Raw genomic sequence first — 16,500 nt, 5'->3', positions numbered from 1 at the left:
AGCTGAAGTAATGCTCCTGGAGCGGATCAGGGCCAGTGTGGGTGCAGCGGTAATGGTGAAACAGGACACTGGAGCATCTGGATTGTACACTGGAGACACCTGACCCTTCAAGCAGAGTTCGTGAGCATGGGATCACATGACGACGGTCGTCGCTGGGTGCGTTCAAGCTTTGAAAGAAGGGCTCCATTTTGCTGTATTATGCGTGCTCATCCTTACGAAAAGAGGAGGCTGGAAAGTGTGAAGGTTCTCCCGAAGGACTGTCACCCACTGAAAGAAATTTGCGGGGCACTTTTGAATATATCCTTTGCAAATTTTCACACGCATGCCGTCATTTAAAACATGCGTGATGCCGCAGGAACGAGGTGAGGCTCCCCCCGGCGGGCCGTACAGGCCAGAGAGATTTGGCAAGGTGAGCAGCCCATCAGAATCGCGGCTGGTGCACCAGCCACCTCTTTAAACTTCATTCAAACTGCACAATGTGAAAAGTCGACCAAGCCCGTGCTGTCATCGGTGGCTTGATAGCGATCGCCTTCAGTTGTGCTCAATGTCAGTCGGATTATAAGGAAAATATGGTCTTTTGGTGCGCAGAAACGCGAGTGGCCGGGACCACCCAACGGATTTGAAAGGGATCATGGCCCTCCACCTTTTTCTGGCGTTGGTAAGCGCAGTAGATACGACCCACACCTGCCACCTTACTTGCAAGGTCCTCCCAGGGATGCAGAGAGGGGGCCACCAGGACGGCCTGGCTTCATCAGCCGAAGAAGCCCACCGCCATATCGCAGCCCACCTAGAAGACCACTAGGTGCGCAGGGTATCCTCCTGCTTTTGGGAGTGCCTTATTCCCATGGATCTGATCCTCCTGCCTACGGGTGGCCTGCATCCTGCAAGGAGTGCTAAGAGATGCCATGGTGCGATCAGGTGGTTCGGGATATCCGCCAGGAATGGAACCGAGGGGCCGGGGCAGCCCCACACAGGTAGTCACAAACCTCCTTTCTGTTGCCATGTCATGCCCAGAGATTCACATGCGTTCATCTTCATGCCACTCATTCCATGGCTGTGATCTGGCCTACTTACGGAGCAAGTAGTGAGTCAGCTCAGAGTCAACATGTGCAGGGCGACGTCCGCGGGAGCTTTGATCGGGGCGCGCTGCCACCGCCTCCGCCACCAGCAAGGAACGATCGCGCGAGCGGCTGGGACAGCTGGGGGCCCAGCAGCCGCGAAGGCGGTGGCTGGCGCGGCGGCGCTTCGCGCCTGCCGCCGCCGCCAATGCGGCGGCAGCACTCCTCCGGCCGCGAGGCGCCCGACTTCGAGGCCGGCGAGCTCGCCGGCCCCGGCGAGCCGCCGCTCAGCCGCAGCGGCTGGGACCAGAAGCCCGGGCTGGCTTCCGGCGGCGCCCGAGAGGGCCGCTACGGTGGCGGCATCAGCCGGACGGCGTCCCTGCCGCTCGGCGGCCGCATGTCGGCTCCGGAGGCGATGCCGCTTGCCCCCGACCTGCCCGGGCCGCCGCCGCTACTCCGCTCCGTCTCGCATCCGGCGGCCCGCCCCGTCAGCCCGCTGCACTCTTCCGCCAACAGGCCGCTACCCAACGGCAGCAGCAGTTTCGAAGCGCACTGGCCGATGGCTGAGGAGCAGCACACCCGCAGCAGCAACTTCCCAGTGGCGTACACGCCCCTGCCGCACCACCTCGTGAGCCAGCCCAGCCACTCTCTGCCACCAGGCATCATGAGCCGCCGCACGGACCTGCCATTGCCGCCCGCGCCACCGCTGCTGGCGAGCCCCGTTCTGCCAGACTTGGCGATGCCGGCAGCCGACGGCGGGGCGCCGTCCCCAGCGCTGCTGCGCCCCGCCGAGGCGGCCTCAGTTGGAGGCGTGACGCCTGCGCGGCAGCTTCCTGAGGCTGATTACGAAGCCGGCGAGCTGTCGACACCGGCCGGGTCGGTCGCGGGTGACGCGAACGCGACGCCGGTGTCGGACGACCCGCCCAAGCGCAAGCGGCTAGGCTGGGGCCAGGGCCTCGCTCGTCTGCGCAGCGTGGACAAGCGCGGCCTGCCGGCCGACGACCACTCCGAGCACAGCCCGCGCGACTCCGAGGCCAGCCGCCACACCGACGCCGGCGCGCACGACTCATCCGCGCTCAATAGCCCCAGCTTCTCCGCGCGCACCGACGACGCCGCACCGGCCGCCGCCCTGTCACCCGTCGTGCCCGGTCCGGATGCAGCGGCCGCTGCGGCGACCGCGGTGGCGGCTTTCACTGAGGAGCCGGCCGGCTCGGCGCTGCCGCCGCCGCCGGCGCTGCTCATGGTCGAGCCGGCAGTCGTCATCGAAGCGGCGGCGGAGGTGGCCACTCCAGCGCCACCGCCGTCGCCGCTGCAGCCGGCGGCTCTAACGCCGATCCGAGGTCCCGAGGAGGCGCCCGCCGCGGCAGCCGCCCCTTTAGCGTCGACGCCGCAGTCCCCCAAAGACCGCCCAACAATCTTCACGCCCTCGCCAGAAGCGCGTGCACCCGTTGTGAGCCCCTCCTTGCCGCCGCAGCTGCCGCCGTCGGTGTCTGCAGAGCCCAGCCCGCTCAAGCAGGAAGCCATTGCCGCGCACGAAGGGGAGAGTCCCATTCCAGAGCCAGTGAAGGCTGCAGGCCAGCAAGGCGCGGAGCAGAAGCCGTCAAAGGAGGTGATCATGCGCAAGATCGACACTGCGGACAGCGAGATCGAGGCCTTGGAGCGGCAGATGGCGGAGCTGTCAACCGCGCTCGATGCCGATGTGGCCGCGGCGCGCGATCTGGCGGAGGAGGTCACGCATCTGGAGACCGCGCGGCCAATGGAGACCCAGCCCTCGGAGGAGGAGTCCTCCATTGCGCAGTCCACACAGGTGCATTTTCTGCCCTGCATGCTGTAATCCACTAATGCAGTCTTAAACCACTAAGTAGTGAGCCGTAGCTGTAGGAAACTGGAGGTCGTGCCTTTGTTTGTTGATCCAATCAGACGCATGCACGTGTGCCATTCATGCCGCTGAACGGTGGCTACACCACGGCTTGCATAGGTCTTCAAGGCAGACCATGCCGGCATGTGGGCGGGTGCACAATTAATGTCAGGGCTGAGATTTTTAGTGCTGTGGCTGCAGGGACAGTTGGAAGCAGCTATGGATGTGGACGTGGCAGAAAAACCTACTGCGGTTTTGCACCCCCTGACAAAGAAGGCCAAGGCTCTGAAGAGGGCCAGGGCGGGCGGCGTCGCGCGCATTACTCCCCCAAAACTCCCATCGTTGGCGACCGGGGAGATGAGCGAGGGTGACCGGCACCTGCTGCGGCTTCCAAGGCGCTGGCAGGTGCGCCATTCCTAGCAAGCCCACCTTACGTCAGTGATAGATGAGACCTTTTCCTCTCATCACAGAGCTGTCAACATTTGCAGAATGATCCTTGTAACATTGCAGTAGGTTGCATTCTGAGCGCTGATTTTCATGAGGTAGATCGTCATCTCACTTGAGGCAGAACATCCATACCATCATTCAGGACCAGGAATCTCTATGGGCAGTTGTATGCATGAATAGAGGCAGACATGCAGGTCAATGCATGTTCCACCGCAGGGATGCATGAGGAATCAATGGTAAAAACACAGAACAAATCTGTGCCAGCTCTAGATGTGAGCAGAAGTGAGAGGGTGGCCTATGAATAGATCATGGAGGGTGCGTTTCATTTTCATATCTATGCACATTGTTCGCACAGGTGGAGGCTGTAGTGAAGACCAACCATGAGCGGGCGGCCGAGGCGCGGTCGGTGTTTCTCCCTTTATTGCATCCGGACATGCTGGAGGATTCGCTGCGCGGTGTTCCCTCCAATGGCCTCTCCTCGCCGGCCATCAAGGCGCGTACCCCTGCGCTGTATTGAGGGTCAGGGGATTTGTGAAGGTTTTCCAAGATTGCATTAGGACATCTAGTACTTCTGTGGACCCTAAGCTTTTGGTTGACTTCTAAGGTGGGCAATGGGGCATTTGGTGACTGTGGACTCTGAAAGGCAAGAGATGGGTGGAGTTTTACCATGCCAGAGTGAGGCAACTTGCTGCAGATGATACTTGGGGTCTGTTCAGCGCATGTGATTGTTTGGCAGCTCCCGAGATTGCAACATGCAACAGCTTGAAATCGGTCCATCCTGTGCAGAGCAGGGCGCAGCAGTGTTGATTGAAGAGAATCTTTGCTAATGTACACATGGGGTTCACAGAGCTGCATACTACTCTCTGTGTGCTTGATGTGCTTGTCTTTCTTCTAGCAGAGCGCAAACTCAGCATCTTCAGAAGCTGCTTTTGTCTCACGTGTGCTCAAGAGCATCAAGTCCTCATCTGCAGCAGGTTGACCAACATGCAAGCATTGTGTTGGCTAGGGCCGAGGTCGCCGAATTGCCTGGATGCCCGTGAATTGCGAAGCGATGGAACCAGGCCAACTAATCACTAGAGACCCTGTTTCTGTGCCCGAGCAACCTGTCTGGAATTTGACGCTATATGTTGAAATCTTCACGAGTTCAGGGTGCAATCATGGCAAGAACGGGCGGTGGGGAAGCCGACTTGACTGGATGTTTGACTGATTGGACGTCCGCTGTGCAGGTGATGTACGGGCTGGTGGAGGAGGCCCCCGCGTACCACCACAACCTGCGCACGCATCAGCGCCTCTTTGACGCATTACTAGAGCACGTGCGGCGGCGGCGTTCGGCGCTAAGGCGCAAGGAGGCCGCGCTCGGCCGCCAGTACCTGGCGCTGTACGAGCAGTGGCGCTGCCATTTCACCGGTGCGCGCTTTAGTGTCTGTCTCTGTTCTCACCTTGTCCTTGTCTGATCGTTATTTGGAGATCTGATGCACAACTGAGTTGCCCCTTGCCCGCATGTGGTGACAGACTGGCAAGAAGCCTCCTTGTCATCAGTATGTTGACTGGTTTGGGTGGGTCAGGTCGGCTCGCACTCCTGTTTCCGATAGAGGAGTGAGGCTTGTGCTGAGCAAAAGCAAGAGTCACACTGTGCCCCTGGGTGGAGCGAGCAACACGTGTGGGTGGAGTTCTCTGCCCTCAATCCTTGGACATGGTGAGATGCTTTGCTGTCTGTCCTACAGGCAAGAGCGGGGTGCGGAAGGACCGGCCCGGCATGTCGTTGGCGCGCGCGGCGAGCGGCCGCAAGACGGCGCGCAGCGACTACGAGCAGGCGCAGATCATGCTGCAGCTGCAGGCCGTCGAGCGCATGAAGGAGATGGTGCACGTGAGTCACCTGACGCCTATTTTACTTGCTCCCTTCACTGGAGATTTTTTGAAAAGTAATAGTCCTGCAGGAGGCCTTTTGGGCGCATGAAGGAAATAGTGCAAATGCGCTGGTTGATCCCTCCACACTTTTTGGCCCCCATTATTGGAAGTCACTTGGAGATTGAAAGTCTTGCAGTAGGCCTCTTGAGGACGTGACTGCACTTGCACTCCCTGGTCGCGACCTTTATCCTGCACTATGCATCTCTTGTTGCCTGCCGCGGTCTTGCTGTGTTCTTCGCCCTTGATATGTTTGCCTCGAGAGACATGAACTCCATTCGACCATGACATGCCCCTGGAGATACTGCAAGGGTTGAAAGGGTGTGTAGGGCAGTCGCTGGCTGCCTCTCCGATATCGCTTTGCAGGAGTGTGCATGCATGCGGATCACAGGGGTGATGCCGGCATGTGCGCGCAGGTGCCGCCGCAGGTGCTGTGCCCGTACGAGCGCGCAGCACGGCGCTTTGTCTGCCGCAACGCGCGCGTGGAGGATCCGGTGGAACTGCTGAAGCAGGAACGCCAGCTGAGACCGTGGACCCCCGAGGAGAAGCGCATCTTCAACGAGAAGTTCCTGGTGCACCCCAAGGTGTGGAGGCGGTTGCTGGACAGGGTTACCATTTCTTGTGGAGGGGGGTTGCATTGCCTCCTGTTCTAGCGGAGAGCTAAACTGGCCTGACTGCCCTTGACAGACCATCCTAGAACCAAAGATGCTTGTTGCAAGGAGCAGCTCGGCATTTGTCCCTAAAGGCTACCTCGCATGCCTCCGACTGCACTGTGGGCCATGGCAGTTGATCTCCCTCTGCGTGTCATTCTCAATGCAGAGAGCTGAACATCGCAAAAAAATGAGCACTATTCTGTGATTTCAGGACTTCCGACGCATCGCGATGCACCTGGACATCCGGACGACGGGTGACTGCGTGATGCACTACTACCGCATTCAGAAGCTGGACGAGTTCGCGGCCGTCCGCCGCAAGCAGCAGCTCAAGAAGCGACGGCAGCAGTCCGAGGTCAACCGCTCCATCACCTACCTTGGCATCGGCGGTGCCGCCGCAGCCGCCAAGCGGGGGGACCCCCTTGCACCCCACCACGCCGGTGCGCTTCGCCATCCCTTTTCATATTTGTTTTTGCTGCGTGCTGCAGGTCTTTTTCTTGTTGAGGTTATGGTAATTCCCTTCTGATGCATGCTGCCTGCTCCCCATCGGGGCATCAAGCGCGGCAACTCCCTTGCGGACCAACACTCTGGTGCGTTGTGTTATGTCTGCTGCTGCATGCTGCCTGCTCCTTGCTGGGACTGCAGTCTGACAGAACCTCACAGATCACAGTCATTTTACAGATGGTTACTCCTTTCCTGTCCGTGAGCATGGACTTTCTGCAAATACTGCACTTGGGCATGGTAGCACAGAAATGTTGACTGCAATGCCTATTAACTAACCTCATGGGGTGCCTTTCATGACCACAAAGTTTCTTATAGCTTTTCTCGGTGTACGTTCAGGCTACGGGCGGATGTCTGCTGCGGCTGCAGTGGTCCACGCAGACCAGCTGACGTCCAGGGGCTCCAAGGGGCCGCGCGGCGGCGGCCGAGGGGGCCGGGGCGGCGGCCGCGGCAGCCGGCTCGGCGGCAACACGGCGGCCGCCGCCGCCGCGGCCGCCGCTGCCGCAGCGGCTGCGGCCAACATTGCCGCCGAGGCAATGGCAGAGGTCGGCGCTACGAGAGGAGACGAGGACTGGACGCCTGCGGACGAGGGCGGCGCCCTGGACGTCGGAAAGAAGCTTGGCAGGTGCTGTGCTAGACCTTGAGGCCTGTCCCCGACAGGTCATGCAGAAGAGCACGGTCTGGCTTGCAGCAGCAGGGTACAGCCTGCAAGCTGCGGCTTCATAGAGACCTTGTGCACTTGTGTTTACCATTGCCTGTTAGGAGTGATGAGGCTTATGAGGGAAGGATTGTTGCTGACCGCTGAGGAGGTAGCTGTTGGCCGGAAGTTGATTTGGGGTGCTGTCTCTGCGCAGGGGCGGGGAGAGCAGCTCGTGGTCTCAGGCGGAGGAGAAGCTCTTCGTGGAAGGCGTGCAGCTCTATGGCCTGTGAGCGCCTCGCCACCCCCGATGAATCCTCCTCATCTCACAGCAACCAATTTGTCTTAGCACCGTCGTGGGACCGCGGACTTGTCATGTTGCACTGCCCTGAAGAGCCCAGGATTAGGCACAGCGCAAGTGGCCCTTGCCAAGCTCAGTGGCTCTATTGATCGCTGACCAGCCGCTGATAAGTCGCTCATGTTTCCTCTGGTACTAAACAGGGACTTCCCGGCGATCCGGCGGCACATGGGCCAGTCGCGCACGATCGGGGCGGTCAAGTCGTTCTTCAGCAAGAACCGCCGCCGCCTTGACCTCGACCGCTTGGCCGACGATGCCGCGGCCAAAATGGAAGCCGACGAGATGGCGAATGCTGACCTGCAGGTGCTTTTGTCATCCCTTACTCAGTCCTCTGTTGTGCCTCTCACTTGGTCCTTTATTGTGCCCTGTAACAGGAGATGGAAGGCTCTGCTCACCAGGATTGGCCACTTCCAAGGCTGGCACGTTTTTAGGATGGTCCAGATCCTCTCTGTCAGCTCGTGCCTGCAGACAGGCCTACCATGTGGGTCTCGTCAATTGGGCTCCCAGAGTCTCAAATGCCGCATGCTTTGAGGGAGGCATCGCGTTGAAGAACGTTAGTTGACTGTGTCTGGAGATGAGGAGGTGAGGGGATTGTTTGTCCGGCGTGCAGCACCTCGCGGCACCGCTGGCGCGCAGGCCGCCCTCGAGGAGCGCCACGCCGGCAGCCGACGCGCGCATGCCGCCACCGGCCGACATCGCGCTGCGCAGCGCCGAGGCAGCCGCGGCAGCGGCGGCTGCTGCCGCCGCAGCGGTGGTGCACGCGCAGGACGGGCCCGGCTTTGCGGCGGCCGGGGACGCGGAGATGGCGGATGCGGCCGACATGCTAAGCTCGCTGCAGGCGCTGAGCGCGGCCGGGGGGCACCCCCTCAGCGCGCCACCGCTGGGCCCCCCGCTGCCCCTGGGCGTTGGGCCCCCCGGCTTTGGCGGCCTGCAGCCGCCATTCGCGCCACAGGTGCGCGTCTGACCGCCCCTTGTTCCACATGCTGGCTCTGCTTCTTACCAATTATAGGGACATGCAGTGCAGACATTGATGTGGTGACCCATTGTGGCATGCTTCAAGTGTGGCTGTCTGCCTCAAGAAAGCTGCAGGTTCAGTTGGCGTGGCTTGGCATAAGGGTATCATGTTGACATGTGCGCTTGTTGTGCTGCAGGTGCTGCAACACCTTGCGGCTCAGGGCATGGGCGACGTGGGCGGCATGCACGGACCATTTCCACCAAACATCCCCCCTCAGCTGGCGGGCCTCATGCAGGTGTGTCTTGACCTTTGCAAATTGCATGTCACTCCCTTCTCGCTGACTCATGATTGGAAATGCTTGCTTGCTGGCTGCTCAGTCAGCTTTAGTAGTGCTGGGTGTCTATCCCGGCAAAGAGCAAAGGAAAGGGGAAGATAAGTGGCAATGCTGTAAGACCAACATGCCTCAAGTCAGCACAGGCATTCATGTTAGGCCCAGATTTGGGGGCTTTTGGAAAGCTTCAGTCCCGGCATTTCCTGCATGATGGAAAGGGAGTTGTGCAACACCCTAACGGCTCTCTGCTCACTGTCTGACACCTGGATATGTGCTTCAAAGGCTCAAGCGCACGCGCAAGCCCAGCAGCAGCAGCAGCCAAACCCCGTGCAAGCACTGCACTTCATGCAGCAGATGGGCCTCCCCCCGCATGTGCTCCACATGCTGGTGCACCAGATGGCGGCCGCCGGGGGCCCCCCGGGCATGGGGGCCCACCCCCCACCGGGGGGCCTGCCCCCAGGCCTCAATCCCACGCTGCTCATGCCCGGGGTCATGCCTGGGCTGCACCCACTCAACCTAAACCTGCAGAATTACGCCCTCTTCCAGGTGTGCTTTCTTGTGGAACCTTCGTGCTTGTCAATCATCACAGCTGCATGCCCCACTAACACTGTTGAATCAACTTAGGAGACTGGGGCAACTCTTGACGCTGCTCTGAATTCGTGCAATAGGGCCACTTGTATGCAGGACCAATTTGAGATGTCCTACCTGACATCTAAGTATCTTCTGCGCTGTGCTTGGTTTGACTTTCTGCAAGTGTCGGATGTAGGCCAAGTGACTGATCTGCCCTTTGTGCTCCTTCCAGGCGTTGCAGGGTGCAGGGGGAATGGCGCCGATGTCAGCGGCGATGCACAGCGTCGTGCCGGAGCGGCAGCTTCCGGGGCAGCTTCCAGGGCAGCTGCCGCTTGGCAGCGGCGGCTTCCAGGCAGCTGCGGACGAGCGCGCCTTCCACTTCCAGCAGCAGCAGCTGCAGCAGCAGATGGGCGTGCAGCAGCAGATGGGCGTGCAGCAGCAGCTTGACAACCTCCAGGCGATGGCTGAATTTAAAGAGGCCCAGATGAAGAGCACGCGGCCGCTGTCTCCCCCGGACGCTGCAGGTGGGTAGCGTACTCTTTGCCTCTTATGAAGAGACAGATTCTGATGCAGCTGAGGTGCTCTTTCTGTCCATCGTTGGAGCACGTGTCTGGCATCCGACGCATGTCTTGCAAGGTGCTGTGGTTCTTATTCTTTCTCCTGTGAATCAGGGTCGAGGCCTCAAGAGGTGCGCCTGTCCAATTTAGACACACGAAAAAGTTTGGTCTGGATTGCCGAATCATCCGGTGATATCTTAGGATGTAATCTGTTGGCCATGGGTCAGAGGTTGAATCACATGATGACTTGGACGGCAATTTAACTGGGATGTATGCACCTGCCTTTTAGGCATGGAGGGCCTGGGTCTGGATCCAAGTCAGGAGGCTAGGTGGCGCTATGACAACGGCCTGCACGCGCGCATGGATGTGGACCCCCACCAGGGGCCACCGCAGGGGGGACCGGGCCCCCCCGGCCCGCCACCGCCATTTCTGGTGGGGGGCCCGCCACCCCGCGGCGAGGCCCTCATAATGAAGAAGAGCGCCTCTGCTGACTCTCTGCCTGTCTTCTGCGCCGCACCTGTCGACGAGGTGAGCGCTGTTGCATGTGACTAGCTGCTGGGACTGCAATTTCTCGGGAGGTGGTTAAATGTGTGGAGATGAGAGGACGACGTCTGATATCTGGCACTGTGTCAGGCTGTGCAGCCTTGTATGAATTATGGACATGGCGAGTTGCCTGGGAAGAACATGTCAAATTGAGGGCATTCACCTGTTATTTTCAAACATGATTCAGTGTGTCTGGCAGTGGTGTGAGTGGGTGGGCTGGGTTGCAGCCGCAGGTGGCTGAGTCAGTGGTTGCCAAGCGGCAGATGTCTCTGTGGACAGAGAAGGAGAAGGTCGCCTTCATCGAAGCCTACAAGGTACTGTTGTGCTAATCCACCTAGAAATGCGCATTTTGGCCGCACAGCTCAGCATGCATCAACATGCATCGCCTTCAGCAGTCTTGCTCGCTGTTGACCTGCATGCTGCATAACCTTTGCAGTGCAAAGTCCACCCCCTTGTGCTTTCCATGATATTCACTTTCTTGTTGATTGCAGATGCATGGGCGCAATTGGGCGCGGCTGTCCGAGGCGGTGCCCAGCAAGACGCTGACGCAGATCAAGAATTACTACCAGAACTACAAGGTCAAGGTGACTTTCTCCTTATCCCCCTTCCCCGCCTCTTGCTACACCCCCTATTCTGTGCCAGAGTCCTCCACGCCTGCATGCCATAGAGCAAGCAATATAATCGCTCAGTCGTCAATTCGAAATCAGATTATGGCCAAGAATCTCATCCTTATGGCCTGCCTGCACATGCAATGCAAAGCTGTGAGGAGGCTAGACAGGCTCGGGCTCCTGGCCTTATCCCCGGGTTAGGATTCGGTCCAGGCATTAAGTATTGGACAAGATTTGGTCCAGGCCATTCAGAAAATGAGCTCACATGAATGTGCCTTGTGGCTTCAGTGAATTGAAATACAATGTGGATTGTCCGCAGCTGGGACTGGACCGGATGGAGCTGCCGATATCGGCGGTGCAGCCGATCAGCCGCAAGCGCTCGCGAACCGACGCCGCCGACTCCCCGGCCGTCTCCGGCACCCCCTCGGTCCCCCCGCCCTCCACCGCCGCTGCCGCCGGCTCCGGCGCCGCGCCGGCCGACCTCGCCACTGCCGCTCTCGAGCGCCTGCAGGTGCTTGCTTCACCTTCAGCTGGGTGAATTATATCGTGTTGATTTTCATAGTATTGCTTTGCAAAGGCTTGAGCTTTGTCATCTCTGTAGCTCAAAAGCCGGAACGAGGGTACTTGACAACCGGATCGGAAGCCTCATACAACCCAGTGCCTGCATTGTCTCACTACCTAGCAATAAGAACTGGGGCAGACAGCATAGGGACCATGAGCATGCGCCGACCCTGCAAGCGCGAGCCTGCACCACGCTGGCTGCCTTGCGCGCGACTCCTTTGATTCTGTGGGGCTGCTGTGCGCAGGTCCAGCAGCCGGAGCGCCCCTTCTCCACGCCACCTGGCGCCAGCCTGGAGGCGGTTGCAGCCGCCGCTGACGCAGCGCGAGACAAGTCACAGTCGGCGCCGCCGCCGGGCCTCTACAGCGGCCAGCTTCCGCCGGCTGCTCCTGCCTTCAGCGACCTGGTGCGCATTGGAAGTTTAAAAAGACCTTTAGAGGTTTAGAAGTGCACCTTGCTGACACTCACATCGGTGTGCAGGGCGCTGTACTGCTTCTGTTCATACATGGTACCACAGCAAGACAGCTTCTGTGCACCATGATTTTATCACTTGCCTGCGAAGATCGCGTTGGGTCTGAGTATACAACTCCTAGGCGGCATTGTCATTCTTTAGAGCAGTTGTTGTCACAGCAGAATGCCGAGGGACGAACTGAGGTCTCCTCATCAAGGCGTACGCGTGCATGACTGAGGCAAATGAAAGTAGGATTACTGAGGCTTTGTAAATGCCGCCAGGAGCGCGGGCCGTCGCCGGGCGCGAGGGCAGCGGCGGCCGCTGAGGTGGCGGAGGCGGTGGATGGGCAGCAGCTGCTGCCCGCTGCCGCTGCCCGGCAGGCAGCGGCCAAGAGCATGCCCCACCAGGGCCTGCTGCCGCTCATAGCTCGGGAGAACGTCAGGTGGGCGCGCAATTGATGCTGCCCCCCTTCATGCGTCTCCTTGTGTTGCTTTACGCTTGGCACACTTGTCCCTCTTCTCTGTATGCCTCCCTCTTGTCTGCCAGGGTGTCCACGCCTGCTCTCTCTACAACATTTTCTTGCGTTCGGAGCTGGCGCTGAGTTTTACAAGGCTCGTCATACGGAGCGCTCAACGCTGTGCATAACGGCAAGCCACAGCCTTGCTCGTCCAACAAATCCATTGTTCGTCGCCCAATGTGCTCCGCTGTATCGTCCCTTCTCTCAGGTCTCACCCTAATGCTCTGACTCTCAACTTCAAGGACATTCAGGTTTGAATCTTAATTTGAACGTGGATCAGGCCGGGCCACGGCGGCTCACTTGGGGGAGCGCGCATGCAGCAGCAGCTATTCAGCACTGGCGGCGGCAGCAGTCTGGCGGCCAGATTAGGCGTGGCAGGTTCCATGAGCAGCTCGCTGCCCACCCCGAGCCCAGCGGGCAGCCCGGCGCCTAGTCAGCGCCCGGTGAGCTGCCACGTCAGCCGCGAGGGCAGCCCGCTGCTGGGCGGACTGGAGGAGATACGCCGCGAGCTGGCCGCCCTGCGCTCGGCTGACAGCGCCCAGGAACTCGCCAGACACCCCAGGCAGGCTCCCTTCCTTGTCATTCTTAAATATCCCTTATCTTGGAGCAGTACAGTGGTATGATTGCCAGTGTGAAATTGATGTTCTCCCCTAATCAAGCTCTCCTGATGCTTATCTGATCCTTTACGAGACCAGCATGCATGTCACAGCCGTGTATTTGGTTTTGGGAAAGGCATGGATGTGCGTCAAGATGCAGGCTCTCAAGCAATTAGAACACAGACTGGTGAACATTGACCACAGACAATATTGACCACAGACCTCAAAACCTCACCATGAAACCTTACCCACGTCAGAAGGCCTTTTTTAACCTATAGCTTCTTACAACTGAAGCGTTAATTTGGAGCATTTAAATTTAAGAAAGCAGCATGCGTTGCAGGGAGTGGAGTAGTGCCAGGAACAGTGTGGGGTTAAAGGAGGGTGTGAGGGCTCGCGCATCGCTGCCACGAGAGGCGCTGGCTGCCAGCGATGACCTCAGCGACCGCATGGCTCGCTTCCTGCAGCACAGGTGCGTTGTGTTGCATGCATGTCAGTATAGCAGATGTCTCTACCCAGACTCCCTGCTTATTCATCATGCCCAAAGCTGCCACAGTTTTGCCACTACGGAATAAGGCACATTCTGCCAGTCATGTGCCCTCATCTATGAAGAGGCGAGCTTGTTCCTCCCCTTCTGCACGAGGGGATGGGGACAGGGTTGTGTGTCCTGCTGCTTGGTCAGGGCCTGTCCTTGCTCAAAGAATGTAGCCGTAGCCTTCAGGTTTAGATTTATGCATGGGCCAATAACGAAAGACTGATGATGATGTCAACAGGCGTGCCGGGCCCCCCTCCTCGCTGCCGGAAGCGCCGGCGATCACGACGTTTTCTCCTCGTGTGAGCGCCGCGTCGCCGCCGCTGCTCTCCGGCGACCTGGCCATCGGCATCGGAGTTTCAGGTGAGGGGCAGGTGTTGCAGCTCCTGCTCTATTTTGTAAGCATGAAGGCGCTTTCTGCCTGTGTTTGATACCATTCGCACCCCTGTACTTGATACCAATTGCACAATGAGGGGCCCAAGAGAGTCTGGTCCTGTGGACCTGAAAATTTGATCTTTCTGCATTCTGGATATGTGTAAAAAATGCTGCAGTACCTCACATCAGCCATCAGCCAGGGTCTGCAGACAGCATCTGTTATATCTGCTGGAAGCGCGTGTTCAGCGCGTGAAGGATTGGTGCGTTGTGTCTGCAGCGGGCCATGTGAGCACGCCGGCGCTGCTTGAGGTGCTCCGGTCGATAGGGCAGGCCGGGCCAGCTTCGCCGCAGCAGCTTATTCCCCCAGCGCTGCCCCTTGCCAACGCCTCGCCGCCCCCGCCGCAGCCCTGGCCGCCCTCCACCGAGGCCGTCAAGGCCATGCTCGCCGCCGCCACCGCCGCCGCCTCGGCCACGGCCGACGCACATCGGCCGAGCGTGGCCGACAGCGCTCCCGGCCCCGGCCCCGGTGCTGCGGGGCAGCCGTCTCCGGCAGACGCGCCGAAGCAACCGCTCGCAGCGGATGCGCGCAATGAAGAGCCATCTCCATTGGGGATCGGCTCCCTGGATCAGGCGGGAGGCAGGCTGCAGCCGGACGAGCTATTTGGGCAAGCAGCGGCCGCTGCTGCGGCGATGGAGTCTGATGTGCCCACCATGTCAGCGGCAGAGGGCCCCCCGCAGGGCTCCCCGCAGGGCGCTGGGCAGCCGGTTGTGCAGCAGGCAGACGCGGCAGTGTCGCCAGCAGTGGTGTCTGACAGCGCCGCAGTGGTCCCTCGACAGCCTGCGGCACAGACTCCTTTACAGCCACAGCCTGCTGCCGCTGAGTTGACCTCCAGCTCTACGGCTGGCCCAGAGGTCAGCATGGAAGCCGTGGCTGAGCATGAAGCGGCAAGCGCCGCTCAGGTGGAGAATGCGCATGAGCTGTACGTTGCAGAACAGCCAACAGCAGACGTGCAGTCCCCAAGCAGGGTGCAGAATGGCAGTGTGCTGGCAGCACCTGCAGAAGAGGCTGCTGCGCCTGACCCAGCAGAGGGTGTGGCGCCAGATTTGGCCGCCAGCGGCAGAGGCATCGCCCTGGCAGACGCGCCGGATGCGCATGCAGCGCCCGCGCCTGGACAGGCAGCGGAGACTGCTCAGGTAGCAGCACCTGAAAAGGCTTCGCGTGCAGTTGTGGATGCACCAGCCAGCTCCCCCGAGCTGGCAGGGCACGCTGCGGAGCCATTGCAGCCAGCTGTCATGGCGGCTATGGGTGCGGGTGATGCAGCGGCGGTGACGTTGAGTGACAATCAGTGATTGCGCAACTGGCACTGCTTCAGCAAAGAGGCGCAGATGTGGTCATGTTGCCCAGCGGTGATGTGGGAAATCTGAACAGTAGAGCGCCATTAAAGCTCCATGATGGTACAGCAGAAGGTCTATAGAAGCACTGCAAGCACAGCAGGGGCCGCAAGGCGTGCATGTATTTGATTACACCAAGAAGAATGTCAGTCGCTGGCTTTTTAGGGCTGACCCGTAAGTTATCGCTGCTTTGCGGCTGTGAGCAACTGGCAGGCCTCAAATGTGTGTTTCAAAATGACGACGAATTGTTTTCAGTGGTGCGCAGAGTGAGCAGGTTCCCTCTGTATGTTTTGCGTTGTGTGATCTTGTCTGGGTTTGTCATGTCGATTGTGCCAGCTGCAGTGGCGGATGGCACTTGTGTTTTTCGCTTTGCTAGCAAGTGATTGGTTTTGCTTAATGATGAGGGATTTCGGTCGTCTTGCCTTGCCGCATGTTACAAAATATTGCCTTGCGATTGAAACAGAAGGACAACCTGATTTTGGATTGTCACAGTGGTGTCAGAGTGTGGAGTGAGCTGTCTGCAAATGGAAGGAACTAGCAATGATACATCCTGTTACATGCTTTGTAATATTGTTAACGTGCAGTTTATTGCCAAGACTGCCCTTGCAACAACATACTGCAATGGCATGCGGTTGTCGGGACATAGGGCTCTTTCATGTTAATTCTTGCATTGATTCATAAGGTCCTAGTGTGGTCCTGGTACATGCATCCGTCCATGGAAACTCGCAAAGTTCGCCAAGAGGGTCACCTCAGCTCACTCAGCTGTCTCCTGCAACGGCGATAAAGGTCAATAAAGGCATACCAGATATTCTATCATGTCCTCTCTTGTGCAAAAGAGATATATGGTCAGATGCTACAAATCCGGCCGCATGCTCAACAGGGTCCTTACCAAAGCCCAGGGCCAACCAGACAGGCAAGACTTCACATGCGAAATTTGTCAATGGAGGTGTTCTGACAGGGAAGTGAAAAGAGCATACCATCCAGGGTGAAGATTTTGATAGATTCAGCGTAGTCGAGATTCATTTTGAATTCCCTGTCTGTTGGGTTGTCAATATTAAAACCCCAGAAGAGCTTCACAGCAGCCTCCTCAGATATCTTGTACT

At 58.9% G+C, this 16,500-nt stretch overlaps 1 protein-coding gene across 1 annotated transcript; it reads left to right on the top strand.

The window, feature by feature from the left end:
- Nucleotides 1-346: 346 nt before the first annotated feature.
- Nucleotides 347-15,355, top strand: COCSUDRAFT_39327 (hypothetical protein; the record flags this gene model as incomplete). The annotated part of the gene is made up of 27 exons (XM_005652231.1): nt 347-409; nt 589-658; nt 919-974; nt 1,114-2,865; nt 3,118-3,321; nt 3,719-3,820; nt 4,590-4,770; nt 5,088-5,230; nt 5,685-5,852; nt 6,133-6,358; nt 6,789-7,044; nt 7,274-7,345; nt 7,558-7,717; nt 8,025-8,366; nt 8,566-8,664; nt 8,983-9,246; nt 9,503-9,794; nt 10,117-10,355; nt 10,604-10,684; nt 10,862-10,954; nt 11,298-11,489; nt 11,785-11,943; nt 12,270-12,430; nt 12,786-12,948; nt 13,479-13,570; nt 13,872-13,993; nt 14,283-15,355. 27 exons carry the CDS (start codon nt 347-349, stop codon nt 15,353-15,355), a joined length of 6,825 nt encoding a protein of 2,274 aa, XP_005652288.1.
- Nucleotides 15,356-16,500: the final 1,145 nt, after the last annotated feature.

Source organism: Coccomyxa subellipsoidea (assembly GCF_000258705.1).
Source record: "Coccomyxa subellipsoidea C-169, whole genome shotgun sequence".
Lineage (NCBI taxonomy): Eukaryota > Viridiplantae > Chlorophyta > Trebouxiophyceae > Coccomyxaceae > Coccomyxa > Coccomyxa subellipsoidea.
This window is presented reverse-complemented; position numbering and strand designations above follow the sequence as displayed.